The following is a 25,511-nucleotide window of genomic DNA, read 5'->3' as shown; positions in this document are numbered from 1 at the left end:
TCCTGCCTGGGCCTATCACTGGGGGTGGAGGCCCTGAGTGTGTCTTTCCAAATGGAGAAACTGAGTCCCAAGTATAGCTACCAGGCCTTGCACAGGGTAAGTGTCTATCCTGGCCAGCTCTTCCCCCCAGTCACGTGCTTTGAGCCCATACATTGACTACAGAACTGACTTGAATGGCTGAGGGCTAGCCGGAAGGGCTCAGGTGGGCTTATGTGTTATCAGCATTGGCAGGGTTCGTCAGCTCTCCTCCAGATGGTCTCAGGTAGTCTCCCTTGCCACGTGGCCTCCCCACACGACTCTCCAGCAGGAGAGCCACACTTTTACCATATACCTCAGGATCCCAAGAGCGCAAAAGTGGAGGCTACCAGACTTTCTCCAAACTTAGCCTAGAGTGGCGTGGCCTGGAATTCCAGCAAGTCCCAGGCCATCCACATTCAAGAGCATGGACTTATAAACCCAACTTCTTGATGTGTGGAGCAGCATGTGTCTGCAGGGAGGGGAGGAATTTGGGGGGACATCTCTGGAGACTAGCTACCACAGTAAAGGATTAGGTTTTTGAGAAGGAGAATCAGATGTTTTAATCCTACCTTGATCCAGTTGGATTGATTTACTTCTTCTTGAAGATGCTGCTTTGTATTTTGCTTCTCTAACTTCAGGATGAAAAATGCCTACCCGCACAATGTGTCTTCATGATCTGTTAGATTAATGTTAAGGATATTGTTCCTAACTCATCCATAGTTGTCCATTTAAAGGACTCACATACTCCATGAATAATTTTAGTCCCTAATAAACCAGCAAATTTTGTTTTTTCAAAAATTAGAATTATGAAACTCCTAACATGACCCTCCTTTTTCCTTTAGCTTCTAAGACAGGGACCAATTGAATGCACAATCACTTTCATTTAGTAACTTAAGTATCTGGTGTGTTTTGCCTTCCTTCTATGGAATTTTGCTTTCAATTTTTATTAATAGCTTCATATTTATATATCTGTTGGGTAATTTGCCTCAAAAACATTTTTGGGGGAGCCAGGGATTATAACTGATCAGTAAAAATAGATCCGCAATTGCCAATAGTCAATATTGTAGTGAACCGAACTCTTGTTATTTTTGCTGTAAATAGAGTAGCCACATTGTTAATAGGATAAAACTGGATTCAGAATACCATCAAGGTTGGATTGTGGATCCAGTGCTCTATTAGCTCTATTATAACAAATCCTAGTTTTAAGTTCTTGTGACTTCACCAGTTTCTCAAGTGGCTTTTTTGTTGTTGAAATTATCACTGAGTCTATTTACTCAGCCCTTCAGAGCGGAAGGGAGAGAGGAAGATTCCCTATGTCCGCCATTCCAGCCAGAGATAGATTCCAGACGGCGAGCAGGCTCCGGGTTTGGAGAGTTGCTCCATTAGACAAGTGATTTGGTTCAGTGTTTTGAAGAGTTGTGAATTCCTAGATCATCAGTCATACTTACATTCAAATATAAGTATCCAAACACTGAAGCCCAAATATAGAACAACCATGTTATGATGTTGGTGTTGGGAGACAGAATTTATGGGGGCCCTATGGACACATTATGTTTCTTGTTAAGTTTGTGGTTTTGAACTGAAGTATAGGAATATCTCTATTAATCAAGGGACAGGGCTTTGTTTTGTTTTTCTGTTTCTTTCCCTTTTCCTCCTTGCTTTCCTCTTTTCCTTCTTTCTTATCAGCATTTCCTCCTCCTCCTTTTTCTTCTTCTTCATCATCATCATCATCTCATCTTCCTTTTCTTGCTTTTGTACTAACTTCAGAAGCTGAGCTATAGATAAAATAGGGATAATAGGAATATCAAATAAGAGTTAAAACATTAAGAAAAATAAATTCTAAGTAAAATGTTAAATTTTTATTTGGTAGTCTCAGGATGTTGCAGAAGAAAAGTGGAGGTAAGTAAGGATTTTGTTAGGAGAGGGAAGGAGAAAGATTAAAGGAGACAAGGGGAAAGAGTTGGGAGAAACTCCTAGACTGGAGAGTCTTACCAGCCATGGATCTGGGCCAGATGGAGCAGGTGCTGGGTTCAGACAGATAGGAATGACTACCCCCCACCCCAGGTGGCCTTTGGCTTTAATTAGCCTCTTCAGGGGACTGGGAGCTTCTGGAGGAATCAGGGCACATGAAATAAAGACATCTGGATTTCAGAAAAGATTCCTACAAAAACATTTAGAGAGATGCCCTGGAAAAGCAGGTTAATTTATCATACATGATGAGCCTATATATATGGTGCCATGTAAAGTTTGGTGCATCCCCTTCTTCCTATAGATAATGATTCATTGTCCACCATTTCTCCTACCCATTGGTACTGATTTATAAGATTGTGTAATCAGACCTGAATAGGTTGGTACCTTTATTGAATAACTTTTAAAGGCTCTTATTTGAAAAAAAAATTTTTTGGATATATTATAATCATGACTCAGATCTTTCTTTATACTCAGAGCATCTATCTTTACAAAAATATTATAAATTAATGTTATAGTGGGACAGACTTCAGAAACTTATAGATGCTGAAACCAAGGCCCAGAGAAAGTTCATTAAAAATTGCTCGCTGTACTTGCTTTCTTCTCCCTTTCACACATGTGGAAGCGGAGTCACACAGTGACAAAAGACAATTTAAGTATAAGTGTGTGCTTGGGTACAAGATTATACCTCTTCTTTGTCTTCATGTCTTAGGAAGGGCGACTGGTATCTCTAAGTCCTCACTTGTGCTTCACATAAGCAAACCTCCCGCAGCATGTGGATGTGGACATTTGTCTTGTTCTTGTTTATTTAGCCTTAGGCAGTGCCATCAGTCTCTCAGTGGTCAACCCTGTTGGGAAGCTGGGCACTAGGCTTTAACTCCTCAGCGCCACAGTGGTATCAGTGATGTCAGTCCATATTAGGTGAGGTTCAATAAGATGGGGCTTTCCAATAAGATGGAGGTAGTCACCAGTTAGAGTATTGGGAAGGGATGGGAGGACGAGAAGGAGAAATCTTCTCTGCGAATCTAAAGAGTAACATCCCCTCCTACCACCACCACCCTGCTCATACTTGTAATTGCCAATTCGAGTGCCAAACGTCCTGGGACAGGCCATGGCACTTCTAGGTACATAAGCTCAGACTCTTGTCATTACCTGACTCAGTTATCCAAACTACTGATTTATACATTTAGATTCCATGTAAGAGGCATGCCAATGAAGAAAAAAAAACTTAAGTTCTTATCTTTTCTTCCATATCCCTCTTCCAATAATTTTGTAGAACATCTGCCTAAACCAAGGGACAACTATTTATTCGGCATTAATCGGACCTAATGTTTAACTTTCAAAGTGAACACCCCATCTCAAGTCTGTTGATATTATTATATTCTTTCCAGTGGTTCTAGGCAGAACTACATTAGGAGTATCTTTCTCTCCTTTGATGGGTGGGATTAATGTCCAAGGTGACGTGGACAAGTGCTTTACAAAGAAGGACTTGATATGCAGTGTTCAAGTTGACAAACAGTTTTTAATCTTTCATGGGCTGCTGCTGCTTCACACCCAGAGTTTAGGCCACTGAACTCAAGTTTGCAAATTTTATATCCCATTACCACCCTGTGAGCTCTGTATTCCCCTGGGCCACATAGTTGATGTTTTAGCTGGAATCTGAGAAAGTGTCTGAACATTTCCTGAAGAGTTGGCTAGGAGTGATTTGGCAGTTCAGTCATAAAAACCGGGAGCGAGTGGCTGGGGTATATGTTATAATTACCTCACACCGTTTCCTATTTGAGCCTGGTTGTGGGTAGCTGGGTACAGTGGTATTGCTTGTGGGACTATATTTTAAAGGACTGGGGAGTCATTTTCAATGAACACTAATAACCATTGGCCATGTTTTTAGGGAGGCTTGGAAGTGTGGACATAGACATGCCTAGAGGCAAATCCTGGCGTCACCACCTTCTAGGAAGGAACCTCAGACAAGTGGTTTGACTTGTTTGACTGTCAGTTTCTTCACTTGTAAAATGTGATTATAACACCCTTCTGGGTTTTCTAAGGAGATGATACATTTCAAGTTCCTGGTGTAGTGCCTGATGTGCTTAGCTACGGTGATGAGGATGATTATAATTCTGTTATGGATAAGGATAAAGAGGGCTGGAGTCATACAAAGAGGCAGGATTTTTATGACCAAACATTTAGCAAAACATTAGATAGCCATTAGTATCTGGAAACCGCAGTCTCAACTTTCTCATTTTGGAACTTACTATTTTCAGAAACAGAGGGAGCAAACTTGAACTTCAAACATTTAAAAAATATAATTTTAATGGAAACTCACTTTGTGGAAATCTGGTTATACCTAAAGACAATGTGCTGATAAGGTTTTAATTTTTAAATTTCCCCTTCCCTCAAATTGTGTCATATTTATTGGAAAATAAATTTACTGAGTGTGTGAGTTCTCATTAAACCACCCTGCCAGAGAAGGTATATCTTTTTACTGGTAGCTCTGGCAAAGTGGCCTTGCTCCTTCCTGCCAGTCCCTTCTTTCGGCACCACTCCTGTCACTGTACCCAACACTGTGACCAAAGAAATGGGGCACTTGGGTGGCCAGGCCTGAGTCATGTGGAAAGGGTTTAAAGAAGTAGGAGGAGTGCTAGGTTGTTAAACACAGTATGTGCACCCAAATTGAGAAAACTCCCTTTCCATAGACCCAGAACTCCTTCAGCTCAGTCTGTCATTCCCATTCCCTCTGGGCGCTTTGTGGGCAGGCTATCTTATGTGATTTGGGGTGAAGCTGACACAGATTGGCCACCTCCGAGAAGAGCCATGGCCTTTGCTCTGCAACTGAGCATTCCCTTCCTTTGGCTTCACGCCGTGTAGCAATGTAATGCTCATTCAGTACAAAGGATTCTTACTTGTTGTTGTTTTCCTTCTGTGCCCAATTTCTCTGGAGAAATGGAAAATCTTCCTATTTTTTCATTTTCTTTTAATGATTCCCATTTTGATTCTAATGAGGGTTGACTTTTAAGAGATATTAAACTATTGGGCATCTGGGAAAGTGGAACAAAAACATACATTATCTTAATTTAGACAGGCTTTGGTAGAGTTCCTATACCCTGCACCCTTACATACTAAACCCTAGTTAACTGGTTTGGCAATAAACCCGAGGAAGTTGCGGTTGCTTCATGTTCATTCACAGGCTATAAAAATAAGAGTGCCTTAAATAAGGAATGGCTTAAACAGACAATAATTATTTTTCTGTTTGTCATTAAAAATGTTCAGATTACCTAATCTCTCTCTCATTTCTTTGGGGTAAGTCACACCATCACCAATACAATCAAAGTTTATAAAAAAACAAAAATATGAAAACAAATGAACAACCAACCAGGTACTTTCTCTAACTTCCCATAAAAGAAATAAACCCTAAATAATGAAATAAACTTTTCTTTTTAAACTTTTGAAGACCTTTCAGGAATTTAACAAGAATATGCAAGTCGTCGTCTTCTTCTTCTTCTTCTTCTTCTTCTTCTTCTTCTTCTTCTTCTTCTTCTTCCCTCCTCCTCCTCTTCCTCCTCCTCCTCCTCAATTATTACTCTTTTTTTGTTCAGCAATTCTGACTTTGTGTAGATATTTTTGAACATCTGACAATTCTAGACAATGGAGCCTAAAATGGGTTTTTTTTTTATTTTTGAAGGTTTTTAATAAGATTATTTGCTTATTTATTTGAGAGAGAGTGAGAGCAAATGCATAGGAGCAGGGGGGAGGGGCAGAGAGAGAAGGAGAAGCAGATGTCCTGCTGAGCAGGGAGCCCAGATGCTGCTGGATCCCAGGACTCCCAGATTATGGCCTTAGTCAACGGCAGAAATTAACCAACTGACCACACAGGTGCCCCTAGATAACAGAGTCTAATTGGACCTTGGACTGACTCCTCTGCTCATTTGCGTTTTGGGCCCTCCTTGAAAATAGGTTTTTTTTAACACACATTCTCACGTTTTGAGGAGTCAGAAAACATATAGGATACCTTGCTAAATGATTTTCTTCTTCTGTTTCATATTTCCCATAACTATAAGAATTCTTCTGCTTGTGAACAGAAAAGCCAACATTTAGCCCCGTGATGGATGAGATGCAAAATAAGCCCTTTTCCCTCAAACTCATCTTTTGTTGAGTGATGAGTTTATGTTGGTCATAAGGAAAGACAAGGTGTACTTACGAAAATGGATCATGTCAAAAAGTAATTGTGATGCTCAAGGAAACCCATCCCCTGGGACTAACAAGCTTAGTTATTTGCAGGGGTGTGGTTAAGTCCTTTGTTTTTGGATTCCTTGTCTAATGAACATTAATTAACCTTCTTTAGTAGCTGCATAGAAACATTTTAGTTAGTTCTGCTTAAGATGGGAAACATTTTGGGATTGGACTGTTATTATTTCCAAATGGGGATCCCCATCCCACTCAAGAATGTTAAGTTGCAAAACAGATAAAAAGTGGGCCTTCAAATGAATGAAAACAGAAAGCAATATGTGTTGTCATGGTAGCATATAGGAGAGGATGGCTACCAGAATGAGCTAGGCCACATGCTGCCTCAGAGTTGTTATTTTAACTTTTTAATATGGAGAATTTCAAATATACATGAAACTAGCAAGAATCTTGCCATGCAGACTGTCCAGGTTTAGCCCTTACCAATTAATAGTCAATCTTATTTCATCCACTTCTTTCTCTTGCCACAGATTATTTCAAAGTAAACCCATGAGAAACTGTTTCATTTGTTGTGAACATCTCAATATGCACCTCTGAAAGATAAGGGCTTTTGAAGAAACATAAAATACAATACCACTATTGTTATTATTATTCTTTAAAGATTTATTTATTCATGAGAGATAGGGAGATCTCTCTGCAGAGACATAGGCAGAGGGAGAAGCAGACTCTTTGCAGGAGCCCAATACAGGACTCGATCCCAGATCCTGGGATCATGACCTGAGCTGAAGGCAGCTGCCCCACGCTGAGCCAACCACTCGTCCCACAATACCACTATTACACTGAAAATTAGCATTAGCTTTTTTAATATCCTCAACTATCCAGGCAACATCATTTCCTTCTTAGAGGTTGTCACTATGTTGAAGTTTTGTGCTGGCATTGAGACCCCAGGCTGCTTAATTATAGCTTGCAACAGGAATACTGTCAGACCTTCCCCAGAGCTCAAAAAGTTTTGAGAGGACAGGGCTGGCATCATTCAGGCTGAGAGGGAAATCTTTTGGGTTGGATTTCAGGGAAGAGATATGCTAGCAGTTGACATGTGAGTTGCCACTTTCTCCACGTAATGGACAGTGTGTCAGCAGGCTTCAAATTAAGTCGTAGAGACATGAAACTGGAGGGTTTTAGAGAACATCATCTGGGTCACCCTGGCCTTTGTGCAGCTCATTGTCATCCTAAGCCAGGTCAGACACTTGCCTGCATGATCTGATGGTTTTGCTTGAATGTAACTTTTAAAAAGACAAGTCATACTTGTATTCAATTACATGTATAAAACACATTCCAGGGACAGCTATGAGTAGGTTTTGAATTGTCACATTTTGAATCTCTACCTTGCCTCCCACCCACCCATTCCCTCCAAACACTGAACATATTAACAACTGACTCATATTTTCGCTAGATGGAATAGGAAAAGGATACTCACCACACAGAAGTATCAGTCTATAGGAGTTTTTTTTTTTTTTTTTTAAGATTTTATTTATTTATAAGAGTTACCCAGAGAGAAGCAGAGGCTCAGGCTGAGGGAAAAGTCCCCCTATTGGGGAACTCCATCCCAGGACCCCAGGACCATGACCTAAACTGAAGCCAGATGCTCAGCCACTGAGCCACCCAGGCATCCCTATAGGAGTGTTTCTAAAATGTGTTCCTTTTACCGTTGCTTTCCTTTTCCAACATGTTTTGTAAGATCTGTCTCAAAATGTTTGTTTTTGCAGACCTAAAAAAAGAAAACCAAAATATAAAAAATTATGCATAAACTAGTTTATATAAACGAACACATTCTTGTTAGGGTATTTATGGAAACATCTTTCTAATCTCTAATCTAAAAATCTCTAGTATTAACCTTGGAATGTTTTATTAATAAATTCTTTTTGTTTTTAATTAGTGATTGATGACATGTTTCCATTGTGTGGCCTTTGCGCAATTACTTCACTTCTCTGAATTTCAGTTTCCTCATCTGAAAACGAGCACAGCAATATATTTTCTTTGATAGGATGTGGGGGAAGAGTCACATGAATCACTTTGTAGATTATAAAGCTCTCCCCAAATTGTTAATTATTATTTTTAGTCTACAGTGTGTCTTCAGATGGACTAGATAAATTCCTGACTTAGTGAAATTTCTTTAAATTTAAATTAGAGGGACTCCTGGGTGGCTCAGTGGTTGAACGTCTGCCTTTAGCTCAGGGTGTGATCCTGGGGTCTGGGATTGAGTACCGCATTGGGCTCCCCATGGGGAGCCTGCTTCTCCTTCTGTCTATGTCTCTACCTCTCTCTCAGTGTCTCTCATGAATAAATACATAAAATATTAAAAAATTTTAAATTAGACTATTCTTTTTTTTTAAATTAGTCTATTCTTAAAAATAAAATTTTTCCAGAGATTTAAATGTTTAGATATAAATGTTTACAACTCTACCTCAATTGCAAAATTTTAAAAAGTTACCAAGTTCTTTATCCTTAATACTGTGCATTGTTAATTTCAATGAAATAATCTCAACAACTGCATGCTTTTAGCTAACTTCTAACTTTCTAGAGACTTAAATTCTATCAGTGATTTATTTTCTATTTTTTTGTTCCTTAGCAACAATGTTGCTCTATTCTGATGAAAAAGTTTGGTAGACAAATGTTTTAAAAGACCCATTGCGTCTGGATGGCTATGAAATAAAGTTTGAGGCACAAGGTTTCTGAAACTTTTGTAGCTGTAAAGTGTTTCTAAGCAATTCATCTGAAACATGGAAAAATTTCACTTTCAGATCCCATGAATTCTATTTATGGGTCTCTTACACATTTGATTTTTTATTTTCAGTTTAAAAGTTTTTAAAAAGTAGACGAAATATTGATTTTTGAGTAGTAATTATCTTTTTCATTACTATTTTGATATTTAATTTTTTATAAACATTTACCTTTTCAACAAATTAAATGCTCACTATTCTGACAGAAATCTCTCCCACTTTTGTCTTAGTCAGTGGAGATACATTTGGAACCCTAAACCTCCATTTACCATTGAAGATTCAGGTATTGTGCTAGGTGCTGGGTTGTAAAGATAAATATGAATTTTCTGTCTTTAGGGAATTCACATTGCAAAGCAGAGGGTAATCATTGGAGTCCAGGTGATCTGAAATGCCTGAGTAACTTGAATATGAGATTGAGGCCACCAAATAGAATTCAAAACTGACCCGTTCCTTTGCTTCATCTGGAAGCCCGTCTTTCTGGAAATGGCTCACTGAACTCTTGGTCTGTGAACCAGTCCAGGATACTGATCTCATATTATAGTTGCTGGCAGGGTGAAACCTTCTGGTGTTTAAAGAAATCAGGTATATTAAGGATTAGAATATCCAATTGCTCCCCAGTTTGGCTTTTTTTAAAAAATTTGAGTATAGTTGATACACTCTTGTGTATCATGTACAATGTACAATATACATTGTAGTACAATGTTATACTAGTTTCAGGTGTATACTCTCAGTTTTTAAATCACTGATTTTTAAAATATATTTTATTTATTTATTCATGAGAGACACAGAGAGGCAGAGACCTAGGCAGAGGGAGAAGTAGGATGCCTGCGGGGAGCCTGATGTGGGACTTGATCCTAGGACTCCAGGATCACACCCTGAGCCAAAGACAGATGCTCAACCACTGAGCCACCCAGGCGTCCCAAAATCCCTGATTTATTGACTTATTGGATCTGCCCTGTTGGCTCTGACAGTCTCATGCAGGGGTGGGGGCCTGGGCCTGGGCAAGCTCCCCTTCCAGCTGCCCTCTCAGGACAGTGGAGTGGCCTGAGTTTAAGATGTTGGGTTCTCACAGCTCACTGGGCAGCCTACTGTAGCTGCAGGGACCATGAGTTTGAGTAGCCAAGTTTCCCTCTGGTTGCCTGCTGTGGAATGTGTTTTCCCATAGAAACAACATTTTAAGTTGTGGTCAGGTTCCCAGACCAGCCTACAATAGCCTATTTAGCTGATAGAGACTGCTATTTGACTAGCCTGGGGACCAAACCACCACCTATTAACATTGTTTCTATTGGAAGAGCCATTCCGAGTTTTAAATACCAATAGAGAAATGACATTTTGGAGCTCTACCTGTTTGTCCAGTTGGGAGCTGCCAGTACTCAGAACTAGGGTATCGAATCGCTGTGCACTACTAGTTCCTGAAGGACCCCATTCTTTCCCCTAAGCCTGACCCCATTGGCTGGTTTTCCTGTCTTTCGTGGGGCTGCCAGTACATTCAGAAGATATTATTATCTCCCTGGACAGAGCTCTTGGTTTGAGAATTTCTGGGAAGTGGTGAGAACCATGGTTTTTTCTGTTGGTGGTAAAGACAAGGGAAGAGTTGGAAGTGAAGGGAGCAGTGAATTCCCCAGACACCACCCGGCACTGCCTTTCACCACGCAGATTTTGGATCACCTCCTGATTTTACTTGCTTGTGTTTCAACCATTTCTATAATTTCATCGATCCTTTGGAAAAGTACAACATGGCTTTGGCTTGACTGAATGGAGTAGCAGCCCACTCAGAGAAACTATCACCATAATTCTTGAACTCATAGGTAAAGCCAAGGGGTTGCAGAGTTCTGGAAAGCAGTTTTCTAGAAGTACTCTGTGTTTTCATGGTGTCATTGGCCAGACCCTCTCAGATGCTGGCAAGATGCAAATTTGAAACAGGCTCATTTTTCTGTTTTGAGGCTATCCCTTCTCAACATTGTGGTGTCCAATAGTAAAATTCCAACTTCATAAATGCATACATCTCTCCCCATGTGTAGATGGAGGACCTTTTATACAACCAACTGTGAGTTCAGTGATGCCAGCTGGCCACATGCAAATCTCGCTCCCTCCCAGTAGGTTCAGTGCAGACTATGACAGCAAGTTAGTCCAGTCATTGCCTTTAGAAGCTTGGGGGCCACTTGGATGGTTCAGTAGCCTGTATTCTAGGGTTGTAAACAATCCAGAGTACTAGGAGCAGAAAGTACTCAGTACTTCAGCAGGATTAGGACCTGCTATACATAGTGATACTTCTCGTCTTCATGGTTCAATGTCTAGTTTCCTGTTACAGTGTACCCTGTGGCTTTAGATTCTTCTTTTTTTTCTCAAAGGAAAGCATGCACACACACACACACACACACACGTTCCAGTCACCTGTAAAAGATTCCAAGGATTTAAATTGGCCTCTAGTTTAATATGTCCTCCCAGATTTGAGGTACTGTCTTTGCAGCCTTCTGTTTCTTCAGTTTCTTTTAGGCCATTTGTGTGGTGTGTGTGTGCCCCTGATATGATCACCTAAATTCTTTGGCTTTTAAGTTTGCGGACAGTTGCTTTTGATCAACACAAAATCCCCACAAAAGCACAGTTTACGGTGCACAGCAAATGACACTGTTGTTGCAGTACCCTTGGTGTGGTGCCTGTGCTGTGAGTTACCTCACTCAGCAGTGAGAAAAGTGATCCCCCAAGAAGCATCTCCAGGCAGACCTTTTAGTGCACGACCCTGTGAACTTTGTGACTGTTGCCTTTAGGAATTGGCCACTTATGGCTGACACCATCTTTTGATCAGTTGCAACAATCAGCCACAATGAAATATGCACCAATTTGTGAGCTGAGAACTTTTTGTTTAGTTGCTTTGGGATTTTTGTTTTTCTTTAGCTAAAGAAATAAATAGACTCAATATTCATTTATGAGTGTTTTGTCTACACTGAGTTTTTGAAGGAATATATTGATCCCTGAAGTAGATATTGGTAACTTCACTGATCACAATAAATTAATGATTAGCGCATCAGCAAAATAACCAAGGCATGAAATTATTATATATTATTGTTTACCTAACAATAACCTTTCAAAGGTATGAAATGTTTTTCTTTTAAATAGATTAATTTGTAAGACATTGTTCCCACTATTAGACAGTTTCCATGTTGGTGACATTGATAGATGGCCTATTTAGGAATTCAAAGACATATTATTAATGTTTGTTAATTGTACTTTGTACTTCCTAAGGCACTCAGTTCAGTCTTATCTTGTATGCTTCTACATAGGCTCCAGGATATTTTAGGCATGACAGACATTGTTTCTCTGCCTGAAGAACTATTCATTTTGGAACAGAGAGGGTAGGGGCAGGTTTCAGGGGTGAGAATCTAGCATATAATTATTTAAAATATATAACTACAGTATGGCATTTGTAGGGTTTTGAAAGGTATGTCTAGAATTGTGTTGGTAGGTTGAAAGATGGTTGGAGTTAATTGAGGAGGAGGATTACCACTATAGCGGGTAATGAAATTATATATTAAAAAGGAAAGATGGAAGAGCATGTATAAAGATAGAAGAAGCATTTGGATTTAGCATGTATGTCATGGAGGAGAGGTGAATGCATGAATGAGGGCTGAAATGATGAGGGGAAGGAGTGGGGTGGGAGGGTTGAAGTTGAAGGTGTAGGTGAAGATGAGAGTAGGCTGATAAGACCTACCTGGCAGAGATACGAAGCTAATAGTGAGATGTTTCATATCTTAGGGAGGGTGAAGGTCTATGCCTGGAATGTAGGAGAACAGAGCTAAGCATGATGAACACGAAAAGGTTAGGGTTGGCTACATAGTTCTAATGAAATAGAGAGGATGGAGGAAGCCAGGAAGAAAAAGAATGTAGTATCAGGCAAGCAGTGAAACACCAAGGGGTTGGCCTGAGGGTCAGTGGAAAGAGGTGGGTGAGGGATGGGCTAACTGGGTGATGGGCCCTAAGGAATGCACTTGTGATGAGCACTACATGTTATATATAAGTGATGGACCACTGAATTCTATACCTGAAACCAATTTTACTATATAGGTTAACTAGGACTTAAATAAAAACTTGAAATTAAGAAAAAATAAAGAACAAAGGCTTTTTTGTTAATGGAATTAGAGAATTTAAGAGGAATCTCAGCAGTGGGATGAAATAAAACTAGTGATTCCTCTTAGCAAGTGGGAAACATTAAGTCTTAGCTCAGAGAGGTTTCTGCTGAGCGTACCTGGATGATGGGGCTGAGCACCCTTGTTCTGGACTCCTAGGTCTCCAGGCTGATCTTGATATTTGTGTTTTACCTCTCTGCATATTTGCCTGTCTTCTTCCAAGAGCAAATACTGTGTCTTAGTCATCATCAAAACCAGGAAAGAGTTTATTTATAATTGCATGGTTAGAGTATTTCATTTTACTTTTTTAAAAAAGATTTTATTTATTTATTTGAGGGGGGCTGTGAGGGGAGAGGGACAGTCAGACTTCCCACTGAGCGTGGAGCTCGACTCAGGGCTTGACGCAGGGCTTGATCCCAGGACCTTGAGATCACAACCTGAGCCGAAGTCAGATGCTTAACCAACTAAGCCACCCAGGCCCCCCTATTATTTTACTTTTTAAGAAATGTTTCACTGTAGAACACTTTTAGATTTACAAAAAATCAGGAGGATAACACTTCATGAAGTAGGTTGGAGAGGTTGGCTGGCTTATGCTTTCAAAGTTGGAGACCAGAATTGTCCGAGTCCCAGCCAGTGTTGACCCAGACAATCCAGAAATGGGTTGCTAGGTCTGAAGAGCCCCCACTAAACCTTGAGGAGACTATGGAAGCCGTTTTTATTACCAGGACTTGAAGTTTCATTACCTGAGATGTTGTGAATGTTGTGACTGACAGATGGGCTGGAGTAGTAGTCACATGTGGTATTCAAATCACTGCTAGTAGATGTGTCATCTCCCTCTAGCAAAAAGGCCAGAATAAAGGCATCCAAGTAAGGGGAGGAGCTCTTGCAAAGTTTACTGGAGTAGTGGCAGATCCCCTCCTCAGATAGTACTCCTACTGTTTCATTTATTTTTTTTCTTTTTACCTTGATAAAAAAAAAAAAAATCTGTCAAAAAAACTATTAGAGCCAGGGTGTATTGTTCACAATATATATAGCTCATTTATGTGTTATCGTTTCTTTCATGATCTTTCACATTTTTTTGACAGTGAAAATTATGATTTTTAAAAAGTGGAACAGTGGGATATTAGGATATTACCTTGAGGCATGTTACATGGACAGTTGGGTACCCTTTATATTGTAGGGTGTATGCCTTTGATACCCCTCCACACTAATACTTTAGAGGACTAAGTCATCATCCCCCACACCCCCATTGCAGTTGAAAAAAGCAAGCAACTCATGCATGGAGTAGGGTCAGCCTCATTAACCTTTATCTTCTTGCCCAGGGATTTAATCACTTCACATGTATATGAAATAAGAGTCCCCTGAATTTGTTTTTATTACCCAGTCTTGTCTGAAAGGGAATTTGAATTTGGGATAGGAAGGAGAAAGGCTATCTTGCCTATAAGAGAGGCCAGACTTGCAGAAGTGGATTCTGGCTAAGGAATGTGGACACACTACAGACATCTTGCACAGAGGCCAGTTCCTGCAGTGATGTGGTCAGACATGGTAAAGCCCAGCTGTTTGCTCCACTGAGAGGGGCTTTGCTAGCCCACACACTCTCTGAGTGCTGTGTCTGAACTGAACTGGATCCGAATATGTAGCCTGCTGAGGCTCACCTACTCCCCACAGAGATTGGAGGTGGGTTGTTGTAGAGCGCTGTATTCAAAGCAATTGGTAAGAGAAGTTACAGATAGAGACTTAGCAATTAAAACAGTATGATATTCAGTGGTGAAGTGGACTCTAAATGCATTTTCCTGTTTCCCCCCTGAACTATTACAGTATCGGTAAAAACTATTTATGCTTAGTTGTTGGTTTATTGATGGACATTCTGTGGCTTTTGTTACTCATACCGTCATGAATGCCATTGGGTGGAATACCATCTTGCCCCTAAATGCATCTCTTTGCCTTAGCATAGGGATTGAAAGAGTGTACTCTGGTGTCAGGCTTCCTGAGTTCAAATCCCTTTTCTTTATTTCTAAGCTGTGGGACCTTGGCTGGTTTGTTTAACCTTCCTAAGTCATAGTTTTCTTAGTGTTAAAGACAATAATAATAGAACTTACCTCAAAGGGTTGCTATGAGGGTGAAATAAAGTAATATATCTTTAGCACTTAGCATAAAGTTCTTCTGTCTTTAAGCTCTACTTTTAATTTGCCAAATGCTGCTGCCACTTGTACTAAGCTTTAACCCTCAGCTTTTTTTCGTGGTGGGTTGGTGGGTATGACTGATGAAGTGAAAAGGAAGAGAAAGTTAAGAGTGCTACACTTTCATTTACACACACACAAAAACTTCATTAAAGGTTTATCTTCTTTGTTAATGTTTTTTTTTTGTGCTGAAACCTTAGAATAAAATCTTTTATAATGGAAATAATCCAACATGTCCACCTTAGACTTTACATATTTTTGTGCTCTCCAGCTTAAATAAGACATTCATTTATTTCTAGAATTAGAGTTGTTGTTTTTTTTTCTGTGTATAAGTAGAATAAACGCTACCCAGTTTGTTTGAATGAGTGCTGTTAGTTTGCAGTTTTCAAGACCAAAGTTAGCAGAGGAAAAATCTCATGTCTTTCTACTACCTTGCATTAAGCCATATAACCTAGTAGTATTTAGGGTGTTAAAGAATGAATAACTATGATATAAAACAGTCATTGTTTGAGGAGGTTGGTTGAAACAATTGAAATTAAATCACATATTACTACAAAGAATAAAATGATTACACTTAAAAAAGATCAGGACCTTCAAACAAAATAAATCACAATTAGACATTATGTAGAATTTTAAGTAATGCAATGAAGTGCAAATGTGATCACTAATGAAACGGAACAGTAGGGACACCTGGGTGGCTCAGCAGTTGAGCATCTGCCTTTGGCTCAGGGCATGATCCCGAGATCTGGGATCGATTCCCACATCTGGCTCCCTGCGAGGAGCCTATTTCTCTCTCTGCCTATGTCTCTCTTTCTCTCTTTCTTCTCTGTGTGTCTCTCATGAATAAATAAATAGATCTTAAAAAAAAAGAAACAAACAAAAAAAAAGAAACTGAACAGTAAATGAACAAAGCAGTTCATACAATGAAGCAGAAAGTTCCCTATTTATGAGCGATGTTTATACTTTTAAAGTAAAGTTACTTCTTTAAATAAAAGAGGATGATCAAGTATGACAGCATGAATTAAAAAAATGAGCAGTTAGGAATGAGTATTAGGTGAGAATGCAAAAGAATTGTCTTCATTTCCCCAGATTCTCATCTTTTGAGGCAACCAATTTTAGCCATTTCTGGTTTCAGTTCTTCCTATGCTTACCTTCATGACACCATGTACTGTGCCTGTACCTCTATTTCTAGATTTAAACAGTACCCATTGCCTCCTTGCCATGAAAGCTAGGAATGTAGCTCACTTAGATATCGATACCTTTCTCTCTTTTCCTTCCCACTTTTTTGTAATAATAGTATGACTTTCAGTTATTGGTTATTTTAAAACCTATAATATACTTAAACTGCTATTTCGTGGATCAACTACTTTTTCTCCAAACCTTTCTTCCCAATTCATTTCCTGACTTATGACAGCTATAGTATTGCTTTTACAAGTGCAGGTTTAAAACATTTACATTTTGTTTTGCAGTCATTGTAAATCATAACATCTTCCATGGTTTGTCTGTAGGTTGATTGTAAACATTGAAGAAACGATGAGGATTGTTTATATTATTGTGATTTTTCAAACACCTTGGAAAATATTTTGAATATTTTGTTTTGTAGGACTGAAATTATTGATTCTGGCCTCTTTTTTCTTAGCCTTTTCCATGTCATACGTGTTATTGCTTCATAAATACACTCATTCTTGTCAGACAGTATGTCCTGATTTTTGTTTGGAAACATAGTTACTCTGACCGCAGGACACCTACAAAGGCTCAGGGGTCCTCTGAAGCTATTCCAGGATATGGTTTGGGATTGGACTGGATCCAGTGGAGTTGTTGTAATGAGCTGTTAGTGGGGAAGATTTGGGGTGGTTGACTCTGGCTTGGATTATCATTTTCAATATAGGGAACTTTTGTGGAGTTTGGAAGGTTCAATTGTTCCCCCGACCCTAGCTCCCTATCCTGACTTCTTGCCTCACTCCCCTTTCCAAGATTCTGAGTTGCCCCCAGAAGTTTTGGGTACTCTGAACTGAAGTTTGGGGCACTGTTTGTCACAGGAGGGGCGCAAGATTGAGAGCCACTGGCTTAGAATTTGTGATAAGCTCTCTCTTCCTTAACCTCTTATAGTTCCTTTGGTTGAGTCGCTAATTTAGGTGAGCAGATAATGCTGTGTTGCATTCTTGTCCATATTTCATCTGATACACACATGATGTGGCCAAGGGAGACATTTCATTATCTCCATGTGTGGAGACTCAGAGCCCCTCGTTTCGGACATGTAGTAAACCGCTCTATCCCATTATTCTCTGGCTAGCTTTGGAGACATCCAGGGCTATTGGGAATGGATTTAGGGCTCTTTCCCAGATTCTTTTAACTTTCTTCCTCCTTCTCATTCTACCTTGACATCAGTCAGTCTGAAGTATGCATTTTGCCCTGCAGTGTTCTAGGTCCCCTGGGGCTGTAAGATGAGTGCAGGACCAGGCAAAGACTTTACCTTGATTCCCAGTCCTGCTTATGCTTGAAGTAGTGAGTTCAGAGGAGGTGCAGGAGGCTTCTGTACTGTTACACGTGGTCTGCACACACAAGTGCGCCGCAGCCAGAAGTGCATTTAAGTTACACAGTTGTTTCTAAAGGGTTACGTGAATGGGACTCAGGATTTATAACACCAGGCCTTGGAACAACTACTGTTTATGAAATTGATTGCAAAACATTTGACCTTATTATTCTACAGCCCTCAAGCTTGAGGAAGTAGCATCAATGTTTAGGCCCTTGGATGTGGCATAGTGAAATGAATGGTTTCTTTGGGGTCACTGTGTGTTCAATCCTATGCCTCAGTGTCTAAGAACTAGTATAGAACTAGCTAGATCCTTACCCAGTTACTCCCTTAAATTGTTAAATATGGATCCTCTGGACTCTGCATGGAGGCTTTCCACCAAGAAACCTGATGAAATATCTGTATACAAGAAACCCAAAGTTACATTGACTTTATTTTTCTGTAACTGCCGGTATCAACTATTGTGTTTCCAAACTTTGGCTAAGGAAATATTTACATTTTTTGGCTTTTATTTTTTCTGACTAATGTCAGAGTTTGTATTCCCGTAATTCTGGTGAAAGGAAGAATATGGTCACATTTTAGGGGTGAGTTGGGTCATAGAAAAAAATATACACAGCTTTAATGAGTAGAAATTTCAAACTTTGTATGCAGGTTTTATGATGACCTTTCTCAACTAGATTGGTAGGAATTTTATTGTTTAAATTAGACTCATATAGCCCCATGGATTTTTATATCTGTTCCTTGTGATAGGATGTACTGCATTTGGTATCTCTGGTTTTTATTTTTCTGAGGTATGCATAGGTGATATTAAGGGATATCCTTGTTGGTATCATTATGTTAAAGAGTCCCAAACTACGAAACCAGTATGAGTTTACCTTTTTTTTTTTTCCATCAAAAATTCGTCCTGTTCTTGTAACTCAGAGACTTTTTCCCCCCTTTTATTGGTCATATATATATTTTTAAGTCTGGAATTCTTGTGATTGGATTTTTTTTTTTTCAGACCCAATGTCTGTGGATCACGTTATAATGCTTACTGTTGCCCTGGATGGAAAACCTTACCTGGTGGAAATCAATGTATTGTCCGTAAGTAAATAGATGATCTGTCATTCTTCATGTTCTTTTGTTGTTTTGGTTGCATGGTGATTCTTAGTACTTGTTTCTTTGTAACTGTATACTATTAACATGTTTATAGCAGAGTCTTCCAGCTCTAAGATTTTCCTACTTCCTCTGAATCAAGATTGGGAAATACACTAATTTGGTCAAACCACTGTTACACTTCAGTTCAGTGGCTTCTTTTAGAAGATTTCTGATTTACAGGGAATAGAGCCACAGGGATATTTAGCTCCAGGGTAAGTCACTTGGCTGTGTAGACGTGTAATCACTTTTGATGGGATTTTGAAAAAAGAATACCATGTTACTGCTTTTCTTATTGTAATTTCTAACTGGGCTGGCCTCCCACAAGCTTACCCAAACCTTGTACATTGAATTTTGGTGGTCGAGACCAAAGACAGACCTAACTCATAGAGGGGAAAGGAAGTGGATAGAACATCAGCTGCAGATGAGTGGAAAGCTGAGGGAAGAGCTCAGATGGTACTGGAGATTCCTCTACTGATGCTGCTGCCGCAGTGAACCTCCAGATTCTCATCATATCCCACAAATCGGGAGTGACAGACCACATGCCAGAAAAAGTACTATTTAATGGAGATACTAAATCAAATTGGTTATGGTTTCTGTCCTGTGTGAACTTTTACTGTCATCATACCTATGAAGTAATTTCCAGTTTTCAGAAAATTCTGTCAGTGTAATGGGGGAATTTTAGAGCTGAAAAGACGTTAAGGAATCAGTTACTCCCCTTTCTTTCTTGGCCTAGAGTGGTCTGTGTAGAAGAACAGAATATTTCAACCATGTTCTTCTGGTGACCTGACAAAGTTAATCCCTTTCCCAGTTCTTGATTTTGACCAAAAGCATCTTGCTCATTTGGCACATCATGCTTTATTGAAGGATCAAAACTGAATCACTAAGAGAGACGTATAATGGTGTTTGTTTTCTAAATGAACTTGACAACAGAACCCTTTCCCTGGTGCTCTGTAGTATCTCTGAGAAATATTGTCTTCAGGTATTTAAGTAAACGTTTATAGGATCCTTTGACGGTTTATTTCTTAATAGTTTTCAATCTCTATCCTAAGTTTTTTTGACGTTTCAGTGCACTTTCTATCAAGTGTATTATTTTTAGCCTTGTACATCTCATTTGCCTCTTGCAGGGTTATGCAAGCAGGCATTTGTGGAAGGGATCATGCTTTTGAGTATAAAAAGTAGTGGCCAAATCTTAGTCTGCTAATATATATAAATTATTTGCCATTTAAACTTATTTTTCTAGCCACCAGCAGAGCATTTGGTATATACTGTATAAGTCTCTCAGTGGCATGAAAGTGTTTATATTTCTCTAAAGAGTGAACAGCTTATTGACTGTAGAATCAGTGCTTTTGTCATGGATTTCAGACTCCTCTCAGACTGTTGATGTAATTGAGAATGGAACTTAAACCTAGGGTAAAAGCTGCTCCATAGATTATATGTTCCCAGTGGGCAGGATCTGATATAGAGAATTAGTCTGAGTAGGGGCTAATATTTTTAGAAAAATTATTAGGCAGTAACCATTTATAATAAAATAGGCCCCCAAGAATACTGCTACAATTTTTATATTATTACATCTTAAAGTTAATAGAAAAACAAAATGCTCCTAGGCATTAATTATATTTAAATGCAGGACTTCTGTTTGTTTTGTTTTCTCTAGATAGTATGTCCTGGGCTTTTGATAGATTGGGTGCTGTGTGGAATAAGCCGAGGGAGGTTGAGGACCGCTGATACGAATAAGGGAGTTACTGCATTTTACATCCAGAACTTATTTGGTCCAACACATTTGTTTTGTAAATGCATAAACCTGAGACCTAAGGTCACATAAGTCATGATGGCAAAATTAATGAGAAAGCTGAGAGTCTAGATTTCCTCATTTGAGGACTGGGTTCCAGTAAAGCACCATGCTCTGAAGCCATGTACTAACAGACCTCTGGTTTTATTCACAGCCATTTGCCGGCATTCCTGTGGGGATGGATTTTGTTCTAGGCCAAATATGTGCACTTGCCCATCTGGTCAGATATCTCCTTCCTGTGGCTCCAGATCCAGTGAGTATAACATGTTATTATATATAATATTATTTTATGTGGTTATGCCCTATTTTCTCCTAAATTTGCTTTTGGCTTTTCTCTTGCCTGCAATATTTTTTTTTTTTTTTTCACTAGAACATCTGCCTTCTCTGTTCTGCCCAAAATACTTGGAATGGCTTTCTTCAATCTGGCCTCCCATTTTCCTTCTTCACTCTTTACAAGGAAATACCCATGGGACATAGTTACTATGAGTAATATAGGGATTATGACCTCCTTTGTAGGTATTGCCTTATTTATCTTTGTATCTCCAATGTAAACACTGTAAAAGATGCTCAATGGAATGACTGTTTAATGAACATTTTAAACAGTTTAAGACGGCTCAAGAAAACTAGGCATTTTTCCTTATGGTACTGAAATATGAGTCTGATTAAATACTTTTTAAAAACTGAAGACCCCTGCCTTTGCAAGAAGAAAATGTGAGAAGTCATTTATGGCAGTTCTGTGATTTTTCATGAAGCACAAATCTATTTTCCCTTTCACAATTTTACCACTTCATTCTGCGAAGCCAAATAAATGCCCACAGTTCATTCTCCAGAGCCTTTGCTTGCTTGTTATATTCGTTTTTTACACTTTTTTGGGGAAGGGGGGTTTATTCTTTAAATGTGGGATACTCAGCAATGAATTAGGGGAAATGCAGTGGTTGGGGACAAGGTGAGTCATTATTGGTCATTAAAAAAGTTGAAGGTTATGCCTATATAAACAGCCCCTCAACACCTGACCATTACCAAAGCAAAAAACTTAGGTTCCTTTTCCATTTCCCATTTCCTATGAGAAAATGAGTTCTCCTTAGAGTGTGTTCTGTGTCTGACAAGGTTTTTGGCAAAAGTATTATGGAATAAATTCATTCTCTTTTGTCTGTTGCAGGTAGAAATTTCAGTGTGGTCAAGGTTCATTACCTGTTAAGAGTCCTAGTATTTAGCTGTGGTTCTCATGAGCTGATTAACAAGATAGGGCAAGTGGTCAGAATAGACCCTCTTGGTGTGTGCTAACATACCTTGGCATTCATGGGTGAACACTGGTAACTCTGCCTTAGAGGTCTATAAAACCTCTCTGGCGGGGACCATGCCAGGTCTGAATGCAGGGCAAGCTGGAAGTGCTGGAGGGTTGGTGGCCCTAGAAGCATCTGTTAGTGACAGACAGAGAGTGTTGGATATGTGCCCCAGCTTCCCTGCTTCTCAGTTTTCAGAACTATGAAGTGTGTTCTCAGCTGTCTCTTGGAGTTCCCTAGTGGCTTGAGCCCCAGCTGCCCCCATTGGTAATAGGCTTGATCATGTAGTGAGCATCTTGACCATCTTTCTTGTCTCACCTCCTCACTCTCCTACCAGTGTTTCCTGAAGTTACTTCTAAAACAGACTACTTGCCCTTAAATTCTTGTCTCAGAATCTGCTTCTGGTGGAAACCAAACAAACACAGCCTACTACTCCTTCGGAGTCTAGATATCAAGTTGGGAACAGACCCCATTGCTAGATTGGCCCTTGGACCAGCCAACAACAGTGTATTCCTCTGGCAGGGATAAAATGTAGCTGGATGATAAAACTAGGTATCCAGCTGGGAAGGTCTTCAGTATGATAGTGTGAGGTGCTGCTGACTTGTCTGTCTAGTAAAAAAAAAAAAAAAATCACAAGATGGAAAGATAGGATGTTAATAAGTTGGTCCTAGTAGATTTCAAGCTGGCCTCAAATGGGAGTGTAGCAGGTGGTCCTGTGGACCAGATTTAGGTTAGAGACTGACGTCCAAGACTTATGGATGATGTTCTCTGAAGAGGTTTAGGTCTACCTATGATACCTGGACTTTGGACCTGAGTAGCTTGTGGCTAAGAGTGTGTGAAGAGGGCAATTTGGTATCATCAGGATCTTTGAGGCATTTGGAGACTTTAAAATCATTGGCTTGAATTCTACTTGAATTAATGTTGTCTAAACATCTTATAAAATTAAAGATGGCAGAGTATTTTAAATTAAGGGTAGCAGTGATAATCAGAATTCATTTCTGGTCTTTTGAAATGTTGCTCTAAGGAATAGCTATACTATCCTCTAGAACTTCCTGGCCACGGTGTAGTTGACAATAAATATGGAGAGATCCCTTTGCTAACTTTCCTGCTAGTAGGAGGATAACTCAGCACAGCAAAATGTTTGCATTGATTACCTGTGGTTCCACCAAAAGGGGGCAAATTTAGATCATTTCACCAATAATTCCCATGAGAAATTTTATACTTGTTATATGATAGGGATTGAGGAGGCCTGGGAAAGTTATGGGTCCTCTGAGGCCTTAATTTTTTCATTTGAAAATGAAAAGAATGAAAGGAGGGTTGTTCTTTCAAGTTGTTTTCTGCTTTTGAGTGTCCTGGGACTCTGGGAATAGGAAATGATCTCTTAGTGGCCTGAAGGGGAGATTGCATTTCCAGGAGGTCCTAACTGCCAGCCAGCAATTCCTTTGGACACTAGGAAGACAGGGCTCCTCTTAACCTCTTGGACCTCTTGGCACTGGTCATAGGGGCACCAGAGCAAAAAAAGATTGGCTAGCCAGAGTCAGATAAATGGGTTTTCTGGACTTTTTGTGTTTGTTTTTTTTTTTTTTAAGAGAGAGAGCAGGGAGGAGGGGCAGAGGAAGACAGGGAGAGAGACTCTTAAGCAGGCTCCATGTGGAGTCTGACAACAGGGCTCGATCTGACCAACTTGAGGTCATGACCTGAGCTGAAACCAAGAGTTGGATGCTTAACTGACTGAGCCACCCAAGTGCCCCTCATGTATATGTTTTTATATAAACATAAGTCTTCATTTCTCTGAGATAAATGCTTAGTAATGGAATTGCTGGGTTGTATGATAGTTGCATGTTTAGTTTTTCAAGAAACTACCAGGCTGTGTTTGGAGTGGCTGTACCATTTTATAATCTCATTAGCAATATATGAATGATCTAGTTTCTCTGCATCCTTACCAGGTTTTGGTGTTGTCACATTTTTAATTTGAGCTATTCTGATACGTATGTAATTATGTCTCATTGTGATTTTAATTTGCATTTTTGGCCTGATTTATGATGCTGAACATCTTTGATTGTGCTTATTTGCCACCTGTGTATCTTCCTCAGTGAAATGTGTCTTTATGTCTTTTGCCCAGATTATAATTGGATTATTTGCTATTTTGAGAGTTCTTTGTATATTCTAACTACTTGCCCTTTGTCAGAAATATGATTTGCAAACATTTTCTCCCATCTGTAATTTGTTCTTTCATGTTCTTAGTTTTTTATAGAGCAAATATTTTAAAATTTGATGAAAATACAGTTTTTCAATTTTTCCTTTAATGGATCATGCTTTTAGTATTAACTCTAAGAGCTCTTTCCCTAGCGCTGGATCCTGAAGATTTTCTCCAGTTTTTTTTTTTAAAAAAAGTTATATAGTTTTATATTCTAAATATATACCTGTGATTTATGTTGAGATACTTTTTTTAAATGGGGTGTGAGGTTGAGATCGAGGTTCCTTCAGTGCTTATAGTTGTCCAACACCATCTGTTTTCGAAAAGGTTATCCTTCCCCATCGAATTGCTTTTGCACCTTTATCAAAAATTATATTTGTTTAGGTCTATGTCTGGGTCTTCATTTCATTCTGTTGATCCATGTGTCTATCCCTTCTCCGATACCATTCAGTCTTGATTACTGAAGCTTTATGAAAAGTCTTGAAAATTGAGTAAACTAATTCCTCTCACTTTGTTCTTCTTTGTCGAAATCATTTTAGCTATTCTAGTTCTTTTGCAATTCCATGTACATTTTAGATTAATTCTCTCTCTCCCTCTCCCTCTCTCTCTCTTCCTATATATATATAACTTTCTAGGATTTTGATAGGAACTACAGTAAGCCTGTAAGTCATTTTGGGGTAGTATTAACATCGTTCCTTTGTGGAATCTCTTACAGTTTGAAAACAAATGATCATATTCAGTTTATTTCAACTCAGTGAGATTTGGGGGTGCTTTTATTCCCAATATAAATCCAAGCTCTAAGGGAGAAGGCTAGGGGAGCAGCTCTAGACCAGTGTGTGAGCAAGTTTGAGCAGGTTTGGGACAACCACATGCTGAAAATGTGAGGGCACTCAGGATAGGAAGGAGGTGCTATCGCTAATCCAAAAGAAGTGACCCTTGGAAAGGTTTTTCAGGGAAGTGTGGAATTTATATGAACAGGGAGGAGAGGAATGGGTGGGACCTGCTCAGACTAGAAATAGTTTAGTCCTTTGCTTTCTAGTCTGTTCTAAAGTGTCTTTATCACTGCTATCATTTAACCTTTCTCTGATTTTTTTTTTCCAGCTATTACTAGGGTTTTGTTTTTGCTTTTGTTTTAGGTACTTTAGTAGAAGTTGCTCTTCTGAGTGGCGTGTCTTTCGACACCACAAGACGTTTATGCACGTAGGGGAAAATCTCATTGCTGTTGTCTCTCTGAATGAAAATTACTTTTGTCCTGCAGTGACTCTGCCTTTGTGTACCTGTCTCAGGTGTAAAGTCCAGGAATTAGTCTTACTCTCTAACTGG

The 25,511-nt window shown here is 39.3% G+C and overlaps 1 protein-coding gene across 3 annotated transcripts in view; it reads left to right on the top strand.

The window, feature by feature from the left end:
* FBN1 (fibrillin 1) overlaps nt 1-25,511 on the top strand; it is a 222,924-nt gene that overhangs the window by 8,547 nt on the left and 188,866 nt on the right. For all 3 annotated transcript variants that reach the window (XM_077881022.1, XM_077881023.1, XM_077881024.1), the window contains exons 2-3: nt 18,783-18,865; nt 20,863-20,961. In XM_077881022.1, the coding sequence (XP_077737148.1) occupies nt 18,783-18,865; nt 20,863-20,961 (182 nt within the window). The remainder of the gene's footprint in view (nt 1-18,782; nt 18,866-20,862; nt 20,962-25,511) is intronic.

Source organism: Canis aureus, chromosome 32 (genome assembly GCF_053574225.1).
Source record: "Canis aureus isolate CA01 chromosome 32, VMU_Caureus_v.1.0, whole genome shotgun sequence".
Lineage (NCBI taxonomy): Eukaryota > Metazoa > Chordata > Mammalia > Carnivora > Canidae > Canis > Canis aureus.
The sequence above is the reverse complement of the archived record's forward strand: the minus strand, read 5'-3'. Positions and strand labels throughout refer to the sequence as shown.